A 27,784-nucleotide genomic window follows, 5' to 3' on the forward strand; every position below is an offset into this window, starting at 1 on the left:
GAGGGGTTCTGAAATTGAAAAGCAAGCCCAACTCGATAAACACCCGCAATTTCCTGTCCTAGCTGGGGCAGGGTTGCTGTCCCCGAGGACCTGAGTCATCTTACTGCGTGTTGGTGGTGCCGGCTGACGGAATGCTGGTCGAATTGGGGGCCCCCCAGAGGAGAGGATAAGGGAACTCAGGCCTGCGGAGTTGTGTAGGGGGTTGTTGGTCCGCAATGCCGAGAGAGGGGCAGTGTCATCTACATTTGGTAGACGAGGAAACAGAGGGCAGCACCATTAGGGACACTCGATCAGAGTCATTCAGTTAAAACGTGGCCAGCCTGGGTTCCAAACTCAGTTCTCTCGAGATCTTTCCATTCACTCAGCTCACACCAGGCCTTCAGCAGGTGTGTGACAGGGTCACAATGGATATTGAAATGGCCAGAAATTATGCAGGAAAAGTTGGTAGATTTGGTTACATACAAATAAAAAACACTTACACATTAAAAAAAAAAATCCCTGGGGCGCCTGGGTGGCCTTGCCAGCTGAGCGTCTGACTCTTGATTTCGGCTCAGGTCCTGATCTCAGGGTTGTGAGATCGAGCCCCACATGGGGCTCCTCACTGAGTGGGTAGTTTGCTTGGGATTCTCTCTCTCCCTCTCTTTCCGCCCCTCCCCACCGTGTGTGCGGGCACACTCTCTCTTTCTTGAAAACAAAAACAAAAACAAACAAACAAAAAACTTAAAAAAAATAGCCGGAAACAAGGTTGACGTAGTTGAGTAAACAAACAGATAAGCTTTTAAATGTTATACATCATAGAAATTTATTTACATGTTTATGATTTATGTTTTATATTTATATGTTTGAAATTTATGTACATATGATAACATGACTCCCAGTTTTTTATTTTTGAAGAATGTCAAATCTATAGTTGTACCATAATTTAAAAATGTTAAAAAAATGCTCACAGGTTTTTTTTTTTAATGTTTCTTCTTTTTATTTATTTATTTATTTGAGAGAAGAAGAGAGATAGCCATAGAGGGCATGAGCAAGGAGAGAGGGAGAAGCAGCAGGGAGCCCCATGTGGGGCTCAGTCCCAGGAGCCTGAGATCATGACCTGACCTAAAGGCAGCTGCTTAACCACCTGAGCCACCCAGGCGCCCCTATTCACAGGTTTTTAAGGGTCAATTAACAAAAGAAAACTCATTAATGACCAGTAGATTTTTTAATTTTTATTATTTTTTAAAGATTTTATTTATTTGAGAGACAAAGCAAGTGAGAGAGAGAGAGTACACTAGCAGGGACAGAGGGAGAGGGAGAAGCAGACCCCCCTGAGTGGCGAGCTCGTCGCAGGGCTCGATCCCAGAACCCTGAGATCATGATCTGAGCCAAAGGCAGACGTTAACCCACTGAGCCACTCAGACACCCCAACCGGTAGACTTTTTAAATAAAGATTTTAACTTACTGATGGTCAAAGAAACACAAATGGAAATGAGACCCATTCTACCTACCACCCTGGTCAAGATGAAGCTTTGTCCCTGGGGTTGGGAGCGTGTCGGACGGGCAGGGCATGTGTGCAGCACACGCACTGCTCTTCTTCCCCACGGCGTCCCTCGCAGACTGTCACTGCTGTCAATGTACCTGTCCACTGAGCCCCAGTGAGATGATGATTTAGATTTGGCACATAACTGAAGGCTTATTTGCCAGCCAGGAGAAGAGAATACTGAAATTCCGTATTAATGGAAGTATACAATGACATAGTATTTGTGGCATTGAGGCATTTTAAACAGTATCGGTTGAGTTTGTTACATGTGAGCGGCAGAAATTGCTGGCTGTCCCTCCTCCCCACTTTCCCTCCTTCTCTTTCCAATTAGAGAATTTTTATCTGGGTACCGATGACTCAGAGTAAAGACTACATTTCCCAGCCTTCCTTGCAATTCTGTATGGCCATGTGACTAACTTCTTCTTCTTTTTTTTTTTTATTAATAATGATTTTTTATTATATTATGTTAGTCACCATACAGTACATGTGACTAACTTCTGACCAATGGGACGTAAGCAAAAGTGTCATGTGTCAGCTACCTGACAGTTGGCCAGCCCTTCCTCACTCCTGCTGCTTGGAACGTGAGTGTGATGGCTGGAGCTCCAACCAGGAGCAGGAGGTTGAGAGTCCCCTCTTGGCTGGCAGAGCTGTGAGCTGGAAAGAGTCCCTCGGATTTTGCAGAACAGACCGCCAGGCCAGCCTCAGATGGTCTACCTCAGAACTTGTTTTGTGAGAGAAATAAATGTCTCTTTTAAACTCCACTTATGTGGGGCTTTCTATCCCTGTCCGTGGGAACCTAACCCTACGTGGCACAAAGTAGATATGCTTGGCCTGGCAATCCCACCAGTAAGAGATGAGTTTAAAGAAACGACTGGACGAGTGGGCAACAACGTCTTCTGTCCCCTGATGTGACGGCTCAACCCACTGTGTCCCCCATTGAGGGTAGCATCGGCTGCTGTCAGTGGTTCACTTGAACACCTTGTACAGAAATCACTTTTGTTCTGAAGTAGATGTGGGTCCTGTGGGTGTGAACGACAGAGAAGGAAATCAATGTTTTATGAATGTAAATGCTGGGGTCCTTGCTCAGCTGGCGTGGCGCAGAGGGCAGGACCTCAGGCTTAGACACATCCTCTCTGTGGCCAGCTGTGTGAGCCTGTGGAAGTTGCTCCCTCACACTCCGCTCTGGTCGCCCTTGTGAGGCAACCAAACATCACAGGACACCACCTCCACCACCACCGAGAGGGACCTGGGTGCCGGGCCTGTGGCCGTGCTGAAGCGGGGAAGCCCTGCTCTAGAGAGGACTGCAGTCAGCCTGGAGCTGGTAGAGATGTACGTGGCACCCCATCTTTCCAGACACTTGTCCTCTGCTCCTCTCTCTATCCCTTCACCCTCCCCCCTTTTATTCCACAGCAAATCCTGTAGGTTCCACCTTCAAAACATACCCAGACTGCACACAACTTTGAACACTCCTCTGTTATCGCGCTAATCCCAACCAGCGTTGTCTCTCTCTGAGGTCTCTGCATCTGCCGTGGCCACCTCAACAGAGCGGGCAGGTGACCTCGTGTAGGACAGAGCCTGTCTCTCCTCCACTCGGAATCCTCTGGTACCCTGTTATCTCATTCAGAGTATGAGCCACAGCCCTTATGATGACCTCTAGGTCCCAATATCCTTCCCTGCCCCACCTACCCCCTCCTCACAGATCTAATATCTAGCTCACCTTCTCTCTCCTGCTCCCGCTGCTCCGACCTCTTGTGGTCCATCAAGCCCACCTGGCGGGCTTCTGCCTCAGGGCCTTTGCACTCACTGCCCTCTATGCGAACCCTTCGTCCTACAGGTAAATGCATGTTCAATGCCTTACCTCCTAACACTGAGGAAAACTTCATCTTGAAGACATCCTGCTTAAAATGGAACCCCCTGCATCCACCCTCAGGCCTCATTCTCTACGTACCGTCCCTGTTCTATTTTCTTCCATCTCACATCACTGTCTAGGACACTATATATTTTGCCTGTTTATTTTGTTGGCTGTCTTTCTCATTGCTCCATTCCTAGGTCAGGGCTTAGTGCTTCAACTCCTACCCACTGAATGAATATATGATAGATAGGCAGGTTTGGTTTTATTGCTGTTTTGTTTTCCTTTGCTTTTGAAAAAGGAGGAAGGTATTTTAAAAGGTACAATTGTTCTACAAGAAGGGTGATGTGGGAAACAAAGGCAGAAGGGAATGTAGATGAAATTAGATCCTTATAACCTGCAGCCCATTGACAAATGCTTGAGGCAGGCAGAGTGCAATGTTCTCCAGGAAGCTCCCAACTGAATGTTCATGCTTTGCTAGAGGGGAAAACACCCTTGGTTTGACAACAGCCGGGCCTCCTATATCCAGGGAGTCTTCAAAGTCCTTTTGGAACTTCCCTTATCTTTACCTTCCCCACCCCCAAAATATATAATCAGTTGCTTTTCAGCAGCTCTTTCTGTCCACGGTCCTGTCTCTGAGCTTTAGTAAAACCACCATTTTGCACCAAAGACGTCTCAAGAGTTCTTTCTGGAGGCCTGGACCTCACCACCACCACCACTACTCCAAAAACTACGTCAAAGGCACCTACAAACACTCCCAAGTTACTTTGCAAAATCCAACAAGAGCAACCACATTTTCTTATTTCTTAGATTTTCACTGCGGACAGTCCCAGAATTGCTCAGTTTGGATCTCTTTTGAAAGGAAGCTACATATTTTTCTTGGCCTTGGGAATGTTTCATCTAGCAATTGGAAAAAGCATTAGCCTGTTAGGCCTGTGGTTTAGATCCAGGCAGAATAAACATCACCCTTGGCAGGTAAGTAGCTCCTTAAACAGACTCACCCCGTCATCTGCCTCCCTCCTCCGGGCCACCTCCTGAACAGGAATAAGGCAATTGAGAGTCGTAAGGCATTTTTTAGGAGGGGTTGAAATTTGATACGGAGACGTTCTTGTGGTTGAATTTAGTTGTTCGAAGTATGGAGAATGTAAATTTTTTTATAGACTGGCTGAGTGAATTGTACATGCCAGGCACTGGGCTAGGTGCTGGGACAGTCCCTCCCCTGCAGACCTGCTCGGAGAGCAGCAGTCTTTCCGGGGGCGACAACACTCAGTTAACGAAATGTATTCAAATACACATGAACTGAGCACAGACCATGGCCCAGTTCTAGGAACTTGGGAGACACCAGAGGACAAAACCCAAAGACCCTCATGGGCTTAAAGCCCCTCGTTTAGTGAATGACGTGGTGAGCCGAGGAAGGCGTGCTGAGCTGGGTGGGATATAGAATTCCTTTAAAACATGCTCCCTGTCCCTAGGGAATTTTGAAATTCCTGCCGGAGGTAAGAATGAGATGACAGTGACTATGATGAGCTGGTTAGAGGGGCCGGGAGCTTAGCTGCACGGAAGGGCTGGGAGGGTGGGGGACACTCAGAGCAAGTGTGACAGGACTCACCGGAGGGGGGCCTGGAGGAGGGGCCCGGGAGGGGCTGAACAAGTGGGACAGAGAATCCTAAGCAGGTTCCATGCCCCGTGCAGAGCCCGACGCGGGCTGGATCCCACGACGCTGAGATCATGACCTGAGCCAAAACCAAAAGTCATACACCTAACTAACTGAGCCATCCAGGCGCCCCTGACTCAAAGCTTTCCTGAGCAAGTGCCGTGTGCAAGATACGCTTCACCAGGCTCTGGTGAGCACCACACAATAAATCCCTTCCTTATGATGTGGACATGTTGGGGTCTGGAGCTGAGGGCCAAGAAGGAATTCTTGCGAGGTCCTTGGTGCAAAAAGGTGGTTTCATTACAGCAGGGCGACAGGACCCTGGGCAGAAAGAGCTGCACTGGGATTGTGAGGGGCAACTGATTACAGACTTTGGAACCGGGGGAGAGGTCAAGACAAAGGGAGTTTCCAAAAGGATTTCCATATGCTAACGAAGACCCAGAATCCTGGAGGCCTGGCTCTGGTCAAACCCAGTCGTTTTTCCCTCTAGCAAGGCATTAACATGAAGATTGGCTCCGGGAGGAGCCCCAAACTGCCGGCCTCAAGTACTCGTTCGGGGGCTGCAGGTTGTAACGAAGCTTCATTTTATCTACGTTTCCTCTGTGCCTTTGTTCTCCGCCTACGGAGTTGCGTCCCGGAGAGGCTGGCTGCGCAGCTCGACGTGTGGGTATGCAGTACGATTTGAGAGAGCGGTAGGTACACAAAGCAGGACGGGGCCCTGGAGCGGGGGTGGGGTGGGGTGGTGGGAGAACTCTCGAGAAAGCGGGGGCCGCGTGTGGGGGCAGATAATGCGCAGAGTGTGGGCAGCACGGCAGGTGTCCGGCCAGAGAAGGCAGGAGTAAGGAAAGGTCGGTGTGGCCGTGACCTCCCGCTCCTGGGCCGCTCCGTGCGGGCGCCGCTCCCGCACCTGTGCCCCTCCCCCGTGCCTCACAGCGCCTGAGTGCGCCACGTCCCGTTCGCCTCTCACAGGGACCCGCCGGCACACAGCGATCTCAGGAAACCACCGAGAGCACCGAGTGCCGCCCCAGCATTTTCTCTACAAGAAATACCAAACCACACGCGCGGCATATGGTAGAAGCATTTCAGGGTTCACTCAGAAAAGGAAGGAGGAAAGATTTTGCTAGTAGGCATTGCAACGGACACAGGCACTTTTCCCTCCAGAGTTTTAGCCGGCCGCGGCCGTCCACCTTTCAGATACACGGCAGCATGAACGACTTCTTGCGGAAGCGAAGAGCACAAAACAAAAGCGGCACCGTCGGCCCCCCGCCCCCGCTTTCTAATCATTAACCGGCCGCGAGGTTTGCACAGACGCTCCTCGAAGGTGAACGTCTTACAACGGCCTTGACTCGTGGCTACATTTGCGCGCCCGCAGATGAGGGGTCCGCGCCGCTGGGGGAGCGGCGGCGGGCTGGACGCGCGCGGGCCCCCACCCCTCCCGCGGTGCCGCGGGGCACGTACGCGAGCTGCCCGAGCGAGCCCCCGGCCAGCGCACCGCCCACCCCGCCCCCGGGACCGAGTCCGCGGCCTGGCGCAGGAGCCACCGGCGGCGGGGGCGCGGTCAAGGTGGGGGCGGGGCGGGGCCCGGGGCGGAGGAGGGGCGTGGGGCGTGATCACAGGGCGGGCCTGGGGGCGTGACCGGAGCGGAGCCCGGGCGCCCCCGACGGGAGCGGACTGCAGCTGTCTGGACACCCCAGGTGGGCGCTGAGCTGGGTTTCCCGCTCCTGCCCCGGCTCAGAGACACACTTCCTCTTCCGCGCTCCCAGGCGTGGGAGCTGGAGGGTCCCCGCGGGTCCCCGCAAGTTCGGGGTCCCCGCGAGCCCGGGTCTCCGCGAATCCGGGTTCCCGCGAGTCTGGGTCCTCGCGAGTCCCGGGGTCCGAGCGTTCGGGGGGCGGCGGCCGGCTGCTCCAGCGGCGCACGGGCCGGACGGGCGCCGGGAGCAGGAGGGGGCCTTCCTGCAGGAAGATGAGGAAGCCCGATGGGAAGATCGTCCTTCTGGGGGACATGAACGTGGGCAAGACGTCGCTGCTACAGAGGTACATGGAGCGGCGCTTCCCGGACACGGTCAGCACGGTGGGCGGTGCTTTCTACCTAAAGCAGTGGCGCTCCTACAACATCTCCATCTGGGACACCGCAGGTGAGGGCGGGCACCGCTCGGGCCCGCTGTCCTGGGGCTCCGCAGACGGGGGGCTTCCGGCGGGAGAGAAGCATCCCCCAGGGCCGGGGTGTCCCGGGGCAGGACTTCGCCCAGGGCAGGGTCCCCGTGCACAGGTCCCACCTTTGCCCTGCATGTGACCCCATCTCGGGGTCAGGCCCCTAGTCACAGTGCGAGGCCGCTCTTGGCCCCTCTCTTGTTCTCCTTTGCTGGTTGGGAAACTTTAGCCACTAGGTGGGTCTTAGGGACAATACGGGTGACACTTGAAAAGAGCCCCTAGCTCCAAGGAGAGAAGCTCCTGGTGTCTTGTGTACCGTGTGGGGGCTTGGCTCCACCGTCCTGTCCCGAGCCTACTGATGGGAACCCCAGGCTGGTGCACATGATTTCATTTGATGTCCCCAACCACCTTGAGGGGGAGCAAAGCTGCTGTAATTACCCCTGCTTTTCAAGAGAGGAAGCTGAGCCCTAGAGCCTTCCCTACGGGGCTTCGTCAGGAGACCAGGAAGCTGAGCTCAGGCCTCGGCTCGCAGTCCTGAGCAATCTGCCTTTCCCACTTCACTTACCACCTGCCTGATCTCAGCTGCTGTGTGTCCTGGGGCTTTGAAGTGGCTTTCCGCAGAAGCATTTTTAAGATAGCGATGAATTATTTTTAGTACATGTGGTATTTGTGATTTTTCCAAAGTACAAATCACAGGGTCTTGATCCAGGCTTTTGGTTTGTTAACTCTGCAAAGGTACCCTGGCAATAGCGTTTACCTCCTTCCCCAGGAAGAGGAAGCAGATGCTTGAAGGAAGTAAAGACACTGTGAATCGTTGGGCACGTTTTCCATGAGCATGACTCCCAGAAGCCCAGCACTTTCAGAAGTGACCTATATACCCGAGGGTCCTGTCTCAAAAGGTTAGATGGCCAACTTGGGCGTGCCGGTGTGCTAAGTAAACAAACTTAGAACTAGTTCTCTGTCCACAGTGGAGTTAGTGGAGTTCACCGATGTCCATGTGCCCTTCTCCGTCCGTTCTCTGCTGCTGTCTTTTTCAGTGCGGTGGTTAATGTCTGCCTGGATGATTTGTAGTCATGCTGTGAAAATAGCGTCTCCCAGGCACAAAGCTACCCCTCCCTGCTCTCTTCTCCAGGCGGCGCAGTGAGGTTCCCAGACCCTTGACCTAAGCTGACTTTCTAGCACTAAGTGTTCAGCAGGGATGGAACACACGCTCTCGAAGTCACATCAGATTGAAGGGACTCGGCTGCCTGTTCTGTGCAGGGCTGGCCCTGTGGATCCTGTAGCTGGCCGGCGGGCCCTCGTTGCTGTCCTTGGTTTACAAGGGGATGATGCGGGATTAGTGTTGGGGTCCCACACCGAGCGGCCCTGTAGCGGCTGCCGTCAGAAGCTGGCCTGTACCTTGTGCACTGGTGTTTCTGGGATAGGAGCTGACCTCTAGTGTGAGAGCAGGTGTCTATGGTGTCACGAGTATGAAGTAGCAAAATAATTTCGACTGGCCACTTTCTTCAGTGACCAGGGCATGATGCAGCCGGAATCTTGGTCACCAGAGGGTTTTGTAATACAGCAGATGACATGCCCTAGACATCTCGTCCGGCTCCCGGGGGCGGCGACTCATTTCCTGGCTGCTGCCTTCTTGTTCCTGGAACCCTTAGTGTGAGCCGGGTCCGGCTCCCGGGGCTGCGGGGGTGGCCAGGCCCTGTCCCTGCAGGCTGACCTGTGTACACATGCACAGGGTGACCGAGGCTTGGCGTTGGCGCTGACACAGGCCATCTCTGTGCCTGGCACCCCAGCCACTGGGGGTTATGGGCCACCCGGAAGTCTAAGTGATGCCCGGACACGTGTGAATAGATACCTTTTCCTAAGTCTTTGTTGGAAATTCAAAAGTTTAGCTCTGAAGGGGATTCTCCTTCCTCCTTGTCTTGCTCTTGAACGTTCTTCCCATTCCACAGACGTCGTGTTTTAAGCTGTGTTCATTTTACTTTTCATAGCCAAGGTAGAGGGTAAGGACCCGCCAGAGGATTGTTTTTAGTGCCGGCCCCGGTCACAGGAGGTGGCTGGGGTGGGAAAGTGGGGGTGTGCGGTGTCAGGCTGCTCAGTAGTAAAGGTGAGAGGAGGGGTCCGAGGGTCTTCCTCTCGTCCTTTCCAGCAACAGGGTAGCTGGCTGCTGGCAGCTGGAGAGGGGAGGAGAGGTTTGCCGGGCTGGTTAATAGGTATCTTATTCAGTGACACAAGAGGCCTTCCGAAGGGGGTGAGATCACGTCCAGGTCCGGAATGGAGGCTGGCAGAAGCTAAGACGGATTCAGACTTCGGTCTGTCCAGGTGCCGTGCGTTCCGTTCATTGTGCCTTGCTCATTCCAACCCTTGCCTAGTTGGGCAGACAGATGTGGGGCATTCACCGTGAAGGTTTGATACATTCTGGAAGCAAAAGCGGTTGCCTGGAGACGAGATGGGGCCCCAGCAGAATCCACCACCACTCTCTTCTTGGGCATGCCTTTGGTTGGTCTGAACGGTCTGAAAAGATGTTGCCCATCATTCAGCAAAGTCAACCCAGCCCCTCCTACACGCCTGGGGCCGCTGCTCCCTGGGCTTTCAACTCCAGGGCAGGGGGAGAGGCCACAAGGAAAGAAGTGGTATCATTTCACATTGGATCATCCAAAGAAACTCCATCCCCGGAGCCCTGGAAAGCTAGCCGCCCCCTCCCTTATTCCTTCTCCCCAGGGCTGCAGTCCCTGGAGGGGGAGATGTGGCTCACTTTTTCATCCCCAGTATCTGTCCCATGAAGACCCCTTTGGGACACGCATCCCCTTTCCTCCAGGAACACGTTCCCTGTTTCCATCCGAGCTCCCACTGAAAACACCTTAACGTCCATATTTCTGCCTCGCGTCTTCATGCCGGCTTGTGTATCCTTGCGTACAGACAATGCGGGTTTTCTCTACCATGCTCCCCGCTTCCTCCTGAGCCCTCGCTAGCAGGGCTGCTCGAATAGTATTTCTAGTGGCCTGTGCGAGGCGGGGCAGGCTCTTGCTAACATGCGTCTTAGAGTCTTCCTGCCTCTGCCCGTTGCCCAGTTCCAAAGCCAGGTGCAGCTTTGTCCAGCGGTCCCCGCTCCCAGGACAGCATCAGGGTGAGTACTCTGCCGCCTCTCTGACAAGCACCGCAAACCTAGGGGCTTCACACGCGGGTCAGAAGAACTCCGTGGGTCCGAGGAGTCAGCCGTCTCTGCTCCCCTCTGGAGGCGCCGGAGGGAATCTGTTTCTGTGCCTTCTCTACCTTCTGGAGACTGCCTGCATCCTGTGGCTCCTTCACCCTCCATCTTCAAGGCCACGGTGTCTTCATCGTGTCTCTCAGACCCTGACTGTCAAACCCGCCTCTCCCACGTTTAAAGGACCCCTGAGTCCACTGGGCTTATCTTGTTAATCTTTAAGCTCAGCTGGTTGGCAACTCTACTTTGTCTGTGACGTTAGCTCCCCCCTGCCATGTGACATAACCTCTCCACAGGCTCCAGGGTTTAGGACTTCTTTGCCGGGTGGGGGTGTGTGCCATTCTACCAACCACAGCCACTGACCGCAGGTGTGATTTTGTGGCTATTTCGTGTCTCCACCTCATTTTCCTCCTGTATAAAATGGGGACGGTTGTAGCAGCCACCTGAAGTGTTGTTAGGAATCGGTGGGTTAATCTTGGCAAAGTGCTTGAAGAGTAGTGCCTGTGAGTGTTTGCTGAAGAAGCGATCCTCTCCCAGCCCTGGGTGCTCATGACACGGTCACCACCAGCAGGTCTGTCACAGAAGGACAGGAGAGGCTCGGGTGGGCCCCCAGTAAGTAATTCTGCGATACATGGCGAGATCGAAGGGGCGGAGATTCAGAGCACTTGGGGTAATGACTCTGTGTGGAGATGTGTTCTTTCTATGCCTAATTTGTTAGCGATTTTTATCGTGAGTGGGTGTTGAGTTTTGATGCATGCTCTGCTACATCTGAGGAGACGATCATATGATTCATTCCTTTCATTCTGTTAATGGGACGTGTCACATTGATTTGTGGTTGTTGAACCATCCTTGCATCCCATAGGTGACAGTTGGTTTAAGAGCTTTCTCTGGAATAACTTTGGTACAGCCCAGGAGAAGATGCTGCAGTTCTGGGTATGAAATCGTAGTACCTGTGAAGTTAGCTGAGAGGTCTTGGCCCCTGTGCCAGAGCCAAGGGCCTCGGCCCCGTGAGTGTCTGAAGGATGGGGAGGCGCACAGCAGAAGATACCAGATGGGATGGGCCGTCTTTGAGGACCGTGAGCCCCCAGCGTTCTCCTTCCACTCTGCATAGAAGCCTCAGCCCCCAGCTCCACCTGGAGGCAGGGGCTGATCGCCGATCCTTCGGACTGGCCTGTGAGGACTGTGTAGTTTAAAAAGCGTCAAGGGCTTGGTGCCGACGTGGGAAAGCCTGCACCAAGTGCGGAGCTGAGGGTGCAGGACTCAGATCTTCGTTGGCTCCCTGATTACGTTAGCGCGGCTGCTGAGTGGTTCTGGAGGTCCGAATATGCTGGCCCTGAGCCGACCAGTTGGTATTTTGTGACGGGAGAGCGTGTGGTGGACGCCATCCCCTTCCCGTAGATCAGACTGACCTGGGCCCTCCCTGGTCGTCATAAATAAGGTTTTATTGGCACACAGCCATGCTAATGCATTTGTAGTCCGTGGCTCCTTTTGCCCTGGAGCAGTCGAGCTGACCCGTGGCTACAGAGACCATAGAGCACAGAAAGAGAAAAACATGTACAATCCCACCCTTTGCAGAAAGTTTGCTGACCCCTGGTTTGGGTCCTGTAGAGGGGAGAACACTTCTCTAAAAGTCCTTTCTGTGGTTATAGAAACTCCCCACAGAGTCCAGCATTCAGTGATTGGGGGAGCCCATGATCCCTTACAGGCAACGAGGGGCACTGTGTGGGTCCCCTCTGAGCAGCTGGACTGGTGTAAGGGTGGGGCTTGGACTTAAGATTGACATGAGCCCCCACTAAAAAAAGTTCTTGGAAAAAATCTTGGTTTGCATTTGAGGTCTGGATGCTAACTGCAGAGCCCGTGTTGTGGGCAAGCCCACATCTTCGGAGGTGGGTCCGCATGTGTACCGCTCCTGCAGGCTTCGAGTGGGCACCCTCTGCGTGCAAGGCCGCATTTGCAGAATTCCTCTGCTCTCTTGATCAGAAACAGTGGCCTGAATATGAATGTGGGTGTTAAGACAGGTGGAAGGAAACCGAGGGTTCTGGGTTCGGCGGGGCAGACAAAGCGCCATTATACTGCGAGACTTAGTGGACAAAGGATGCCTGTGAACAGTGCGTGTGCTGGGAGGTCAGCCCAGAGTCCTCCTGGAGGGGGCGCCGAGGATTCTGGGGGTGGGAAGAGGTATTTTAGGCTCACTAGTGTGGTGCTGATTCAGGAGAATTTAACTAATTAAGGTCAACTGTACTCATTAACTAATGCCTGAATCCCGTGTAATGTCTCTGGAAGATAATGTAGGCTTTATAATTTCAACTCGAACTTGCTCCTCATGCTTTGTTGAGATTTCACATAACTTCCCTTTCTGTAAACAAATGTTTACACACAGCTGTACACACATGTACATACACATGAACTTAAATGACTGTTCATCCTTTTTAATTTTTATTTAAAAAATATTGTTTGAGAGCGAGTGAGCGAGAGAGCAGGAGCAGGGAGAAGAGGGAGAAGAAGACTCCCCGCTGAGCAAGAAGCCCCATGTGGGATTTGATCCGAGAACCCGGGGTCATGACCTGAGCTGAAGGCAGACACTTCACCGACTGAGCCCCAGGCAGCCCATGACTGTTCATTCTTAGAGGAATGGCTTCATCATGTGATGACAGATTTTCCTGGTCCTGCTGTCGTGTGCCCTAGGAAGATTCCAGCGTTCACATCAAAGGTGGAGTGGAGGCAGGCCGGCCCGGATTTCCAGATCCACAGAGTGACACAGTGGTGAGCTCACTGGGTTTTCTTTTTGCCTCATTTATCCTGGAGCTGGAGCTGAAGAAGCCAGCAACCCAGAAATGCCAAAGGGTACAGACAAAACAAAACAAAATTAAAGGCCTGTTTTTTCACCAAAAGATCAGGAAAGAGGTAGCCTAGTAAACAAAACTTTTATTTATGTATATATATATTTATTTATGTACTTACTTTTGTTAGTTTTTTAGAAGATATATATATATATATATTTTTTAGAGAGAGAGAGAGAGCACTGTGCAAGCAGGGGCAGGGGCAGAGGGAAAGAATCTCAAGCAGATTCCCCTCTGAGCCTGATGCGGGGCTCGATCCCACAACTCCAAGTTCACGACCTGAGCCAAAATCAAGAGTCTGACGCTCAACTGACTGAGCCACCCAGGCCCCCAACAAACCTTTTATTTTTAATTTTTTTAAAAAAGATTTTATTTATTCATTCAACAGAGAGAGAGACAGCGAGAGAGGGAACACAAGCAGGGGGAGTGGGAGAGGAAGAAGCAGGCTCATAGCAGAAGAGCCTGATGTGGGACTCGATCCCAGAACGCCGGGATCACGCCCTGAGCCAAAGGCAGACGCTTAACGACTGAGCCACCCAGGCGCCCCCCCAACAAACCTTTTAGACAACAACTGGTGTACTCCAGCCAAATGCTCAGAAAAAGCTGGGGCACCCCATCCCCACCATCAAGATCTCGTAGGAGCTGGGGCTCTCATCCCTGCCGGGGGGTGACAAGCTCTCCCCCTCGGCGCTGCCCATGGAGGCTGTATGGAGAGTCTGGACTTCTGCCTCCTCTTGTTAGGAAGGAGAAGTCCCTGCCCCAGTCCCCAGCCCCCAGCCCCTGCTGGGACGAAGGAGCCATCTCAAAAGGAAGATTTAAGGGGCGCCTACGTGGCTCAAGCGGTTAAGTGTCTGTCTTCGGCTCAGGTTATGATCCCAGGTCCTGGGATCGAGTCCCCGCATTGGGCTCCCTGCTCTGCGGGGAGCCTGCTTCTCCCTCTGCCTCTGCTGCTCCCCCTGCGTGTGCTGTCTGTCAAATAAATAAATAAAATCTTAAAAAAAAAAAGGAAGATTTAAGTGAGATCCAGTGTCTGATAGCACAGGATGGAAATGTCCAGGTTTTAATAAAAAAAAAAAAAGCACTCATGATGTAAGAACCAGGAAGCTCTCCAACGGAGTCAAAAAGGACAATCAGGAGAGGCCAGCCCGGGGCGGGCAGAGGTGGCGGCGTTACCCAGCAAGGACTCGAAAGCAGCCGACCTAAGCCTGCTTCCGTGAATAATCATGGACCCCTAAACAAATGACAAAAAATAGAGAGCCCAGCGAAAACAGATTTGAAGAAGACCCACATGGAAATTTTTTTTTTTTTTTTTTTTAAGATTTTATTTATTTGACGAGAGAGAGACAGCCAGTGAGAGGGAATACAAGCAGGGGGAGTGGGAGAGGAAGAAGCGGGCTCCCAGTGGAGGAGCCTGATGTGGGGCTTGATCCCAGAACGCCGGGATCACACCCTGAGCCGAAGGCAGACACTTAACGTCTGAGCCACCCAGGCGCCCCCCACATGGAAATTTCTGAATGAAAAAAGTGCAGTAACAGAAACAGTGGGCGGATTCCCCAGCCAGGTGGCGGGGAGAAAGGAAGGATCCATGTGGGAAGACAACAGCAAACACTGGCCAGCCTGGAGCACGGAGAGAAAGTAGAGAGGGAGGCGGACAGAGCCCGGCGACCAGCGGGGCCGAAGACCAGCCCGCGCTGTCCCCGTTCTGGAAGGACAGGAGAAAGGTGAGGCTGACGGAGTCCTAGAAGAAAGAATGGCCGGGAGCTTCCCAAATTCGGCCAGAGACAGAAGCCTGCAGGTTCCCGGAGCTGAGAGAACCCCAAGCAGGATAAACCGAAAGAGAGCCTTGCCAAGACATGTCACACCTGAATTCTGAAGACGAAAGACAAGGAAGTCTCGAAAGCAGCCAGAGGAAAAACCAAAGCAGAATGACGGCGGTATCATCCGACCCCGTGGCGGCCAGAGAGAAGGCATCTTTCCCAAGTGCTCACAGTGAAGGTGAAGAAGGCTGATGCCTGATTCTCGCCCATCTGCTGTCCCCACGCCTGACTGTGGAGACAGCTCCTGTCGCACGTGCCTCGGGGCGGACTCCGGCTTTCTTCTGTTCTTCACATAGTGGCATGCTCTTTCGTACTTCGTACGCTATGTAGGCCTACTGGGGAGGTTTTTTCCCACATGAATTTTATATTTTAAAGATTTTATTTATTTGAGAGAGAGAGACAGAGAGAGCACAAGCAGGGGGAGAAGCAGAGGGAGAGGGAGAAGCAGACTCCCTGCTGAGCCGGGAGCTGGACATGGGGCTGGATCCCAGGGCCCTGGGATCATGACCTGAGCTGAAGGCAGACCCTTAACCACTGACCACCCAGGTGCCCCTCCCCATGAATTTTAAGAGCTTTGGCTTTGTAGTTTAAAAATTGGCAACATGTTTTGTTTAGGTAATAGTTTTTGTTTTTTTGGTAAAGTTGTCTAGGTTGTGTTTTATTTTTAAGTAAGGTTTATTGAATGTTTGCCTCTATGCAGTAAAATTCACTTTTTTTAGTGTATAGTTAGGAGTTTGGACGCATACACAGTTGTGTGACCACAATCAAAATACAAACCGTTTCTACCATTTAAAACAGTCTTGTGTCCCTGGGAGTCTCTCCTGCTCACTGCCGGCCCAGATAGCACCGGCTTGTCTCTGTCCCGAGAGCTTGGTCTTCTCTAGACTCCTAGAGTTTGGAGCATTTTGAGTCTGGCTTCTTTTGTTTAACGCATGTGAATTCATCTGTGCTGTGGCGAGTGTCCAATCCTGTCGGTCCGCCCGGCGGAAGGAGACTTGGATTGCTTTCAGTTTTTGATGATTATGGATGAAGCCTCTATCACTATTCACAGAGGTTTTTGCGTAAACATAAATTTTGATCTCTTAGGTGAATTACCTACGAGTAGGCTATTTGGGTTTTATGGTCGGTGTATGTTCAACACCAGCTGACCCAACACCATTTGTGACAAGGTTAGTTTTGTGTTTGCCTTTATTTGTCCCATAGGATTTGAGATTTCTGTTTTCATGGACAGACTTGGAGGATTTATTATGTAGGTAATTAACACGCAGCCACCTTGGTGAGGAAGATAGTCTGCTGCTTGTTTTCCTTAGCTGACTTGATGCATGCTCGTGTGGGTAATTCTGCAATGCAGGTCCGTTCATTTCTCCGATGCTGTAACGCACGTGTGTCCAGAACGAGGCAGGGCGTGGGCAGAGTGGCCCAAGGAGTAAGAGACCTAGGAATTGTAAGGTTTTAGTCTTGATTTCTTTTCTTGGCCATAAAGCACACATTTCATGGTTCGTTTTGGTCTCAGCAGAGTTTTTTAGAAAGAAGTTCACTTGTGAACTTGGTGAGAGCTGCTGCGGCCACGAATCCCTTGGTTTCCTGCAATAGATTATTTCCAGCCCGCATTCAAACTCTAGCCCTCCGAGCTCCGCCTTCACCTGAACGCAGGCCCTTACTCTAGTATTTGCATTTCAGCACGCGCCAAGCGGAGCTTGTAGCATTTCTTCAGTTGTTGATTTGTCCGTTGACCCGAAGGCTGAGGGTGTACGAGGATGGCTCCCTGCCCTCCCCCTGGCCTGGCCTCCCCATGCGCTGGGCTCCGGCTTCTGAAACAGCTCAGCTCCCTACCACCCTCCCCCTCCTTTTTCACGTGGATCCGTTGGCCTTGGACCCGCAGGCGCAGAGGCGCGTGGCTTTGACCTCTGGGTTTGCTGGCAGCAAACGCGAGACCAGTCCGGCCCTCGCGGGAGCCGTGATTCGGCCCTGGAGCGGCTCCAGGGTCTCCGTCCGGGCCGGGCGGGCGTCACTCGGTCCCACCCGTGTACCGGCGCACAGGCTGCAACGGCGGAGGCCGGCGCGATTCCGCACCACCGTCGCTCTTCCCAGCCTCTTCCTCTTCGAGATGAGACAGACCCTGGAAGCTGGTGTCCCATGTCCGACGGCCAGCTGGTGGCGGAACCGCGGCCGGCGCCAGAGTGTAGGGAGTCTGCGGCCTCCTGTGTCCTGGCCAGTGAGGTCACCTCGGGCGCCTGCGCTCCGCAGCCTCCCCGGCCTCGGTCGGCTGGGAGGTCGAGGTGGCGCTCGTGCGGAGAAGCCGCTCGGAGGTGCTTGCTGAGGGGCGTCCAGGTGGCTGAGGTGCGGCAGGTGCCGCCCCGGACCGTGTGAGCAGCAGGGCTCGGTCTTGGCTCCCGCGGCGCCCATCACGCTGGGTGAGTTACAGGGATTCCCGCGGCCTCCCCTCTGCGGGAAGCCAGCCCGGGCCGCGTGGGGGGCGGGGCAGGATCGGAGGCCGCTGGACGTCGGACGGGATGACGTCGGACGGGATGACGTCGGACGGGATGACGTCGGACGGGATGGCGTCGGACGGAACGCTGTCCTTCCCGCGCTGTGACCCTCTGCTCCCTGCGCGCGCCCGCGGGTCCCCACCGCCCTGGGGGCGGCACCCAGGCACGAGGCTGAGGCGGAGGCTGGCAGCCTCTGGTCGGCAGGGCACAGACCCCGCCCGCCAGGCGGCCGCCGTGTGAGGGCCTGGCCGTGCCTGGTTGGCGCACCTCTGGGACGACGGTTGGTGGGCGTTTGCCTGTCCAGCTTGTGGCTTCCGGGGCCGTGCGGGGGCATCTGGCAGGCGGCAGCCTGACCTCGCTTCTGGAAGAGTGCGGGCCCTGGGGTCCCGTCTCCCTCCTCAGCCCCTGTGTGCCTCGGCTCCCCGTGGCAGACCCGTTCAGTGGACCTAAAGATTGTAAACTGTCCCCACGGCGTCTCCAGCTGGGGACACCGCCGAGAGCCCGGAGCGCTCAGCCTGTCTGGGCGTCCATCCGGGCTGCCGTGTCTGGGTTCAGGGCCGGTCCCGGGGGCCGCGGGAGAGCCGTCCGTTCGCTGGAGCGCTCTTTGGGAAGCGTTGTTTTTCTGTTTTTGGTAGAGTAACAAAAGACCTTTTCTCTTTTAGCTGCTCCTGTGTTTATTTGTGGATCTACCGTTGGCGCAGGAGTGACCCTCGGGAAGGGGGGCTGGGGGCGAGGGGGGCGGCGGGCGAGCCTCCCTCTGGCTCAGACCTCGCCTGTCCACACGTCTGCACGGAGTCGGGCTGTGGACGTTCTCCTTCCCTCTCCCACGACTTCGTTGTGTGTTTCCTCTGTTATAATGAGAAATCCGGCGTCCTCTTGAACGTGCCCTTCTTCAGTGTCAGCCCCGGTAGCTGCTTTTCAGCAGCATCGCGAAGACCCCAACAAGGTGCTGGACGTTCTGCAAGTTTCCATACTGCTGGAGGACCATGCACCTGGCTCCGGAGTCCTGAGCGCTTAGCAAGCGTTTAGGAGTCTGTAGCAGCCGGGCTGGGCGGTCCGACTTATGGGTTCTCAGAGAGCTTCTTAGTCTCTGTGGTGGCTTTTTGCTCCTCAAACACACATGCAAGATATGCATTTTGCTGGGGAATGGCGAAAACGTGGGAAAGTTGACATATTTTTGTTTTTTCCTTTTTTTCTGAAAATTAGAGGTGCACTTTTTTTATTTTTATTTTTTATTTTTTTAAAGAGAGAGGGTTTTGTTTTTTAAGATTTTATTTATTTGACAGAGAGAGAGACAGCCAGCCAGAGAGGGAACACAAGCAGGGGGAGTGGGAGAGGAAGAAGCAGGCTCCCAGCCGAGGAGCCTGATGTGGGGCTCGATCCCAGATCGCCAGGATCACGCCCTGAGCCAAAGGCAGACATTTAACGACTGAGCCACCCGGGCGCCCCAAAGAGGTGCACTTAAAAAAAAAAAGATTTATTTATTTGAGGGAGAGAGAGAGAGCAGGAGCAGGGGGAGTGGCAGAGGGAGAGGGAGAAGCAGACTCCCGCTGAGCAGGGAGCCCGGTGTGGGACTCCATCCCAGGACGCTGGGATCATGACCTGAGCTGAAAGCAGACCCTTCACTGGCTGAGCCACCCAGGCGCCCCAGAAATGCAGTGTCCTAACTAAAGTTGCCTAGCTATTGCACTCACGTTCATTTTTGTATTCTGCCAATCTGTTTTCCTATTTATCCTTTGACAGGTCTTAATTTTATTATTAGGACCCTTCACAGGCATCAAGAGAGATCGTGGGGTAGATAAACACTGATGTCCGAAGCCTTTTCGTTCAGGTTACACCTGAAATGCTTTTCTGTATTTGAAAGTCAATGTTCAGCTGTAAAGAACAGCTTGAATGTGCTGCTGTTCGTGTTGGCCGATTAGCCACCTTGCAGTCCTTCAGGGACCCCGTTTCAGCAGCCTCCCCGAGATGACGCTCCATCGCCGATTTTGGCCAGATAACAGTGGCTACTTACCTAGCGCTTACTGTCTACACCAGGGCTGTTCCCAGCTCTGTACTTGTGTAAGCTCCTGAATCCTCCTAGGACCCCGGAAGGTTGTGGGGTCACATCCTGTGCGGGTTACCCAAAGCCTGAAGCGGCCGAGCTGGGCAGACTGCCCCAGGCTTTCTGCACGTGGTCACCCAGCCGTGCGTGTCCTTCCCAGAGGTGACCTCTACTCGAAGGGAGAGTGAGCCTGTGACGAGCTCTGAGTGGTACACGCGTGCGCGCGCGCGTGTGCGCGCACACACACACACACACACACACACACACACACGATGGCACGATGTGGACCACTGTGCCTGTTTAGTACCTGTGAAGTGCAGCACCCCGCAGTGGTGGGTTAAAAATAGTGCCAGTCGGGGCGCCTGGGTGGCGCAGTGGTTAAGCATCTGCCTTCGGCTCAGGGCGTGATCCCGGTGTTCTGGGATCGAGTCCCACATCAGGCTCTTCCGCTGGGAGCCTGCTTCTTCCTCTCCCACTCCCCCTGCTTATGTTCCCTCTCTTGCTGGCTGTCTCTCTCTGTCAAATAAATAAATAAAATCTTAAAAAAAAAATAGTGCCAGCCTTTGGGCCACCTGCCTCAGAACGAATAGGATTCGTGTCATCCGCTCTTTTCCCACATAGAGTTACCCTAACAGTCCGTGCCTGAGGCTGTGTTCTCAGACAGAGCCAGTCAGTCAGTACAGTGTTGGACTTGTGCCCTCGAGACATAGGTCCGGAATCTGTCACCCCCCCCATCAGCCGCGCCGTTCCTGGGTAATCTTGTCCAAGAAGGGCCATTGGGATGCTGTGCCCCATGCCATGACCTCGTGGGCCTGGTTTGGTGGCCGTGCAGGTGTCCGTGTCCGAGTCCTGGGGAAGGATGAGCACTTCCTGTGGTTTGTGGTACGAACGCTCAGCCTGGCCTGTTCGCGAACACTCGGGGTCGGGTCGAGCCTGCGTGCCGGGAAGCCTCCCAGGGCCGTGGCCCCACACAGAGATGGGTGGCCTGCAAGTCACCATGTCCTCTAAAAACGGCGTTTCTGCTCAGAAATAGAAGGCTGATGTGTGACTGTGTGTCTTGCGGAAAGCCGTTGTCTTGTGCCATTTCTTGAAGTAACTTAAGCCACACAACAGTTTAGTGCCAACTTTTAACTAACAGCTGCGTTTGGGAGTCAGCGGATTTTTTTTTTTTTTTAGCTGAATCAGTCGGGACAGTTTTCTGTAGGGATATTGTCCCGTCTCCTAGTTTCAGCTGCCTTGTCCTCAGACTGTAGTAGTGACCCTGATTTCCAGGGTTGGTTCTGAAGCTCAGAACGGCGACTCACTAGACCCGCACACGTGCTTCCTTCCTTCCCCGGGGGCCCAGCAGGACCCTCGGCGCTGGTAAGGGGGGTGAACTGTCCTCGTTCCTATCTCATGGCTATTCTTTGACCTGCTAAGGAATAACTTCTGGGATTATTGATGGGCGTGGTTTGGGCTGGACATTGAATTTTCATGTATGTTGCCGAATGCTGAGTTCCAGCTTCCAGTCAGAGACCAAACGACCACTGTTTCTGTGGAGTTAGATTATCCAATAGGAATAAAGAATTTAAAAGTAAAATGGTAGCATGTTGGCCAAAGTCCAGGTATGGTAATCATGAGCTGCTTAAACTTGAGGAATGCTGGGTATAAAGAGGGCCCCTCCAGCCCATTAAAGGGCATATTCTGTAGCCTCTGCCCTTTTCACATACTGCTCTGTACCTGTTCTTGGGGCTTGGGGTGAGGGTTTTGTTATCTTCCTACTTTGTGCTGACTCTCAATTCCGTGCCTGTCTAAGCTTGAGGAGTCTTGTGTGGCCGTCTCCAAGTTCCCTCTGGTTTCAGTCTTATTCTGTGTCCAGAATGAACACTTAGTAGGTGTGAATCCCTTCGTTCGCTCACCCAGTCAGCACTGTGCACCTGCCACGCTTTGGGCGCCGTGCGGAGCTCGGGGACGAGCAGTGAACGAGGCACACGTCTTTCCTTGTGGGACCACCCTCTGTTGGAGAGGTGACGGCAGGCAGAAAGGGCTTGTACGACCCCCTTGTGCTGTGAAGGCAAGGTGGGTGGGTGGGATTTATCCTCATTTAGATTTGAGGGTGTGGTGGCTCATTGTCCCCCGTGGAAAGGACGGTCTGCCTCCGTTTGCACGTTAACTTCCTCGTCCACGAGGTATACCCCGTGTAACACGGTATTCTCACTGTGCGCCCTTACACGGCTGTGTCTCCTTGACGTCTTTCAGCCGGTGATGACATCTGTCTGGCTCCCTCATTAAATGAGCTAAAAAAGATTTTTAACATATGTTTACTTCTTTATGTTTAAAGTAGGCTCTGTGTCCAATGTGGGGCTCAGACTCAACGACCCTGAGATAAGAGTTGCATGCTCTACTGACTGAGCCAGCCAGGCCCCTCAGTATTTACATTTTATATCTGTTTGGGAGTCATGATTTTGCCCTTTCTTGAAAATTGCCCTCTAACATGTTTCAGAGTAGCATTGCTCTAAAAAAAGCTTGCCCATATCTCATTCTTTTCCTAACAGAATTTAGAGGCCCTCCATTTCTTTTATGTATTTATTTTTAAAAGATTGCATTTATTTATTTGACAGAGAGAGAGGTGGGGGGAGAGCACAGACAGGGGGAGGAGCAGAGAGAGAAGGACAAGCAGACTCCATGCTGAGCTGGGAGCCCCACGCGGGGCTCGATCCCAGGACCCCCACGCGGGGCTCGATCCCAGGACCCCGAGATCATGACCTGAGCTGAAGGGAGCTGCTCCACTGACTGACCCACCCAGGTGCCCCCAAACCCTCATTGTCTGGCATTTCCTTATGCAGACTGTTCATTCCACGGTCTGTGTAGGGGCTGCTGACTCCCTGAGCGGCTGCACGAGCGCTCTGGGCCTCTGCTTCCAGATCTGTGAGCTGTGCCCCCGAACAGTCGGGGAGGGCGAACTGCACGTGTGTGCACGTAGGCATACGTGTGTACATGCGTGCGTATGCACGCACCTGTACACGCGTGTCTAGCTTGACGTTCCGCCTGGCACCTGAGGTGGGATCTCAGAGTTGGCTCCTCCGGCAGTTCTGAGCCAGACTCGAGGACCCTGGTGGGGACACTGAGGCCCAGGGACATCTGTGTCAATCACCAAGGGCCGAGGAAGCAGTCTTCCTTTCGGACTGGCTGCTGCTTGTCCGACAACATGAAAAGGCCGACTGAGTGGAGGATGTTGTAAATGCTTCCTGTGTGTGTATCCTGACTGTAACTCTCTGTGAGGACCTTGCCTTAGGAGTAGATAAGAACAGTGTGTGACTGGCCTTTCCCAGAGCTTTGGAAGTAGCGGGGTGGGGCACTGTGATTGTATCCTGAGGACACTTTGTTCTACTTTCAAAGCTTGTACACCTGTTGTTTGCTTAGCTATGCACCTTTCCTACAGCAACTGCAAAAGCACATTCCAAACCTGATTAATTTCCACTCTGACTCACTCTGGGTGCTTGCTGTGTAGCCACAGGCCCCAGTGCTCGAGAGTGAAGCTCCAGCACCTGGCAAGTGGCACCTTTCAGCCTGAGCCACCTGCAGCCCCTGTGCCCCCCCCCCCCAATGGGACCAGCCTCAGAGTTGCAGGAGAAGGCACTAGAGGGGTGAAGTGCAAAATGTCACACCCAGGCTGGGTTGCAGAGTTAGCCATGTTTGTACTGCGTCTCATCCTGCGTTGATGAGAGGTGCCCCTAGACTGCTTGAGGCTTTGCAGACTTACTTCCCAAAGGGAGGTCCGTGGGCGGAGAATCCAGGCGCTGCCCGGACCTCCCGGATCAGATCTCCAGGTGGACAGGGAGTGCTCTGGGCTTGTGGCAGCCGCTGCAGAAGCGAGCGGTGAGGGTTGAGACGGGCAGGGACTCGCTCGGCCTTTTGGGTTTTCTGGTGTTGTTAGTAGGTGCTGTTTTTTATATGCAATTCTGTCTCTCTATCCATCTGTCATCTCTCTATACAGTTTTTTTTTTAAAAGATTTTATTTGAGAGAGAGACACACACAGTGACTGAGATAGCAAGAGAGAGCACAAGCGGGGAGGAGAGGGAGAAGCAGGCTCCTGCTGAGCAAGGAGCTGACACAGAGTTCGATTCCAGGACCCTGGGATCATGACCTGAGCCGGACACAGGTGCTTAACTCACTGAGCCACCCAGGCTCGCACAGTTTTTCTATCATGGTAAAATACACATAACAGAATTTACCATTTTACTCATTTCTAACTATACAGCTTGGTGGCATTAAGTACATTCATGTTGTTATGTGACCATCACCACCATCTCCAGAACTTTCTCCCTTTCCCAGCTGAAGCTCAGTACCCACTAAACACCAACCCCCCCCCCCCGCCTTGGTGGCCGCTGTTCTTTCTGTCTCTGTGAATTTGATTATTCTAAGTAATTATTTAAAAGATTTACTTTTGGGCGCCTGGGTGGCTCAGTCGGTTAAGCCTCTGCCTTCGGCTCACGTCATGATCCCAGGGTCCTGGGATCGAGCCCCACGTCAGGCTCCCTGCTCAGCGGGAAGCCTGCTTCTCCCTCTCCCACTCCCCCTGCATGTGTTTCCTCTCCTGCTGTGTCTCTCTGTCAAATAAATAAAATCTTTAAAAAAAATAAAATAAAGAATTTACTTTTATGTACAGCATAATATAGTTTTATTTAAATATGATTAAATGAGTTCTAACAAGGGGCGCTTGGGTGGCTCAATTGGTTAAGTGTTCAACTCTTTTTTTTTTTTTTTAAAGATTTTATTTATTCATGTGACGGAGAGACAGCCAGCGAGAGAGGGAACACAAGCAGGGGGAGTGGGAGAGGAAGAAGCAGGCTCCCAGCGGAGGAGCCCGATGTGGGACTCAATCCCAGAACGCCAGGATCACGCCCTGAGCCGAAGGCAGACGCTCAACGATTGTGCTACCCAGGCGCCCCAAGTGTTCAACTCTTGATTTCAGCTCAGGTTGTGGGATTGAGCTCCACATCGGGCTCTGTGCTCAGCACGGAGTCTGCTTCTCCCTCTCCCTCTGCCCTTTCCCCTCCTCACACACTTGCTCACTCTCTGTCTCTGTCTCTAAAATAAGTAAAGCAATCTTTAAAAAAATGAGTTCTAATAAAATACTTCAATATGATTGATTTATGAGGGTTTTTGCACCGCTAAACTGATGAAATTATACCCAGGTACTTCCAACCTGCCCGTGCCATCCCCAGAAGGGGGTCCTGGTTTTACAGCGTCTGTCAATGGATCGTGTGCTCTCCAGGGAACTTTATGAGAACATACCCAATCTGTTATGCGAGAGATCACTAGACATCATAAACATCTGTGAAATCCTTTGATTCCTTAGGATTGTTCAGAAAAGGTTTAATATGCTTCCCTCGGGATAGAATTAACAGAAAGACATTTGTTCTCTGCTGTGTGGATTTCTCAGAAGACTTTCTATTATGGAGAAGAATAACACGCTGTTCTGGATAACAAAGCTGTTAGAAAGAACTGGGGTGTTTACTGAATGGGCTACTCCAGACAAGAGGCTATTCTAGATAACTTAGTATTTCGAGAAAGCTCTTTATCAAGAGCTTTCTTCATACGGTGTTTGTATTTCAGGCTTGACTTTGAAACAAGTAAACTTGCACTAAAAAGTCTGAAATTGTTTAGTTTCCTGTTTTAGTAAGTAGAGCATTTAGCAAATAATTGAATTTTTCTTTGATAATCTCATTCTAAAAGTTAATTATCAAGGACAACAGCATATCTGTTGGAGGTAAAGGAGATTGGATCAAATATGCTGGCATGTGAGGTTTGTGTTTTTTTTTTTAAGCTAAATCTGTTATGTAAGTGTCTTTTCTTTGGATTTGCCTCTTTTTCTTAATATTAGATTGTTAGAGATCCTGTCTTTATTTGAACTGTTTGGTTTTATTACTGAATTATTTTTAGCACACTCGTGTCTGAGGAGAGTGAAGTAATTGGAGAATTAAACCCCAGTTGTTACATAACCTTAGTAGTTATTTCAGAAAGCCCGGTCGGGGAGTCACGGGCAGGGATTAATTTATGTGCAGTTTATGATTTGGTTCATTTGGTGGCACACGACACGTTCTTTGTTTTCGGTTTAGTCGTCAAGTCATCAAGCAAACAGCAAATGACCCATGTGCGGATGTGGGTAAAAGCACGTTGTGTGTATTTAAATGTGAAAACAAGCTCCTTTTTCTGGAGGAGCCTTCTCTCTGTCCCAGAGGTGGTGGTTCTGGGAGATGGAAATCATCGTGGGTTTGGGCTCCTTTATTTGTAAGAGGACATCGTCTCCTGTCACGGGCTCGGGCCTGCAGCCCTGTTTCGTTTTCGGCCCCGTGGATGCGCGTGGCCTGCCCCGACCACACGGACAGCCGTTTTCCTCTGGGTCACGAAGCGGGCCGTGTTTTTCAAGGCCTTTTTATGGTGTCAGGCTTTAGGAACACAAGGTAAGGAACTATCCATGCAAGCAACTAAATTGGACTTTCGGGTTTTAATGACTAACTTATCTTTAAAATGTTACTTAATCCTCTCTTTTGTTGGTGTGGTTCGTTACTTAGTGTTGGGTTTTAGTTCCTCCTTCTGTCGGAAAAACAACTCCATTCATGTGTGGGGGGTTTTCCTTTCAAACTCCTGCTCTTCACCAGCTGGCTGGTGGCTGTCGGCTCGGGTCTTGCCCGGCACAGGGTACGGGAGGGTCCCCCGTGCGGGCCGTGGGAGCCTGGGGCCTTGGCCTCGCCCGTGCGGCGGGAAGGGCCTGGCCTCGGGATGGGGCTGCGGACACCCAGTGGAGCGCAGCAAGGTTCATCCCGACCCGTCCGCACTGCCGCTGTCCCGTGGGAGCTGCTTGCTCCAGCTCAGGCTTTTCGCTCGTGGCGCTTCTCTGGCCTTTTTGGGTTTGCTCAGTTTCTGGTAACAGAGGTAGGACAGAAACCATCCCGTCGCTGTTTCTTCTAGATTTTGAAATACTGGCATTCTTTTCTCAAACCCAGGTCTCCCCCTAAGCCGTGCTGGAGTAGGACTTGGCGCTGGCACTGGGGAGCGGGGCCTCTGACCCTGGTGGCCGGGGTGCACTCCTGCCCTGCGGGGCTGCCTGTGTGCGGTCCCCGCGAGGCGTCTGCACGTGTCAGGGCTGCGCGGTGCCCGGAAGCAGCAGGTGCTGTGACGGTGGGGGGGGGCGTGGTACCCCACGGACTCCCGCAAGGGCCTGAAGAGCCAACCACCAGCCCAGCACTGGTTCCGCTCTGCTCGCCTGGCACGGAGGAGCTCCTGACCTACGGGGACTGCGTCCCCCTGCCCGTGCCTGCTTGTGGCCGGCCACCTGTGCTTTTGACACCTGGGCTTGGGACAGCTTCCCTTGCGGTGCCACCAGCTGCCGCGTCCTTGGTGGCTAACGTGTTAGTTTGCAGTGGTGGCCGCGTCCTCCCTCTTGTGTTTCTCAAGAAAGACAGCGAGCCGGACTTGGGTGGTTGGTTCCTTCTCGAACGATTAGGTTAGAGGGCAGAGGTCCTTCCTGTGGCAGCCCCCGGTCAAGCCAGAAACAGTGAAGCAATTTTAGATGCTGCTGGCCACGGGGACTTAGCGGTGTGACGCGTGACTTGTTTTCAGGAAGTCAGCAGATTTGCCGACTCGGCCTAGGAGACGACAGACTTCGTCCCCATGGCCGGGGCACCTGAGGTCAGTGCTGTCTGAGCCATCCCGTCAGCTTCTCCTTTGGCGGGTCACTGCAGGCCACAGATGTCCAGCCCGTCTCCTGCGTGTGGAGGGGGCGGGACGGCCAAGGGGAGGAAGCAGAAGCTTCTCTGGGCAGCCTGACCCCTGCACGTGGACCTGGTCTTGTTCGATTTGTGGCTTCTGGCGTCCGTGGAAGGCCAGGCCTCGGCCTGAAGCCCAGGGCCCTCCGTGGACTGTGAGTGCTGGGGGGCTCAGACCACGCGGGTTGATCCGTCGGTTCTGGAGGGTCTGACGAGAAGGTGTGGGTGGCACTGTGCTCCCTGTGGGCTGTGAGCGAGGTCTGTTCCGTGCGTCTGTCCCGGCCTCTGCAGGCTGCTCGGCTGGCGCCCCTCCAGGCTCCGCCTCCACGACGTGGTCCCTCTGCGTGTGTCAGCCTCTGTGCCTCCCCTGCCCCCAGGCGCGGCTTGCCGCTGGAAGGACCCCGCCACAGCTGGCTGCCCCCGACACCTGCTCCAGCGATGAGGGGCCACCACTCTGCCCACTT

The 27,784-nt window shown here is 53.2% G+C and overlaps 1 protein-coding gene and 1 long non-coding RNA gene across 3 annotated transcripts in view; one reads left to right on the forward strand and one right to left on the reverse strand.

Annotated features, from left to right (window-relative positions):
* Nucleotides 1-1,945: 1,945 nt before the first annotated feature.
* Nucleotides 1,946-6,479, reverse strand: LOC148109317 (uncharacterized). The gene is made up of 2 exons (XR_015725882.1): nucleotides 5,933-6,479; nucleotides 1,946-5,899 (listed from the first exon to the last, which is right to left on the reverse strand). It is a non-coding gene; the product is annotated as an uncharacterized LOC148109317 (long non-coding RNA).
* Nucleotides 6,480-6,718: 239 nt separating this feature from the next.
* RAB20 (RAB20, member RAS oncogene family) overlaps nucleotides 6,719-27,784 on the forward strand; it is a 28,062-nt gene continuing 6,996 nt past the window's right edge. Inside the window, exon 1 of one of the 2 annotated variants that reach the window (XM_045772888.2) lies at nucleotides 6,719-7,160. In XM_045772888.2, coding sequence (XP_045628844.1) covers nucleotides 6,989-7,160 — 172 coding nt within the window. In that variant the 5' untranslated portion in view covers nucleotides 6,719-6,988. Of the gene's footprint in view, nucleotides 7,161-26,022; nucleotides 26,254-27,784 lie in introns of those variants that run through there. The other variant, XM_045772889.2, reaches the window with a different exon arrangement.

The sequence above is a fragment of the Ursus americanus genome, chromosome 10 (assembly GCF_024610735.1).
Source record: "Ursus americanus isolate L20-20 chromosome 10, mUrsAme1.1.p, whole genome shotgun sequence".
In the NCBI taxonomy this organism is placed as follows: Eukaryota; Metazoa; Chordata; class Mammalia; order Carnivora; family Ursidae; genus Ursus; species Ursus americanus.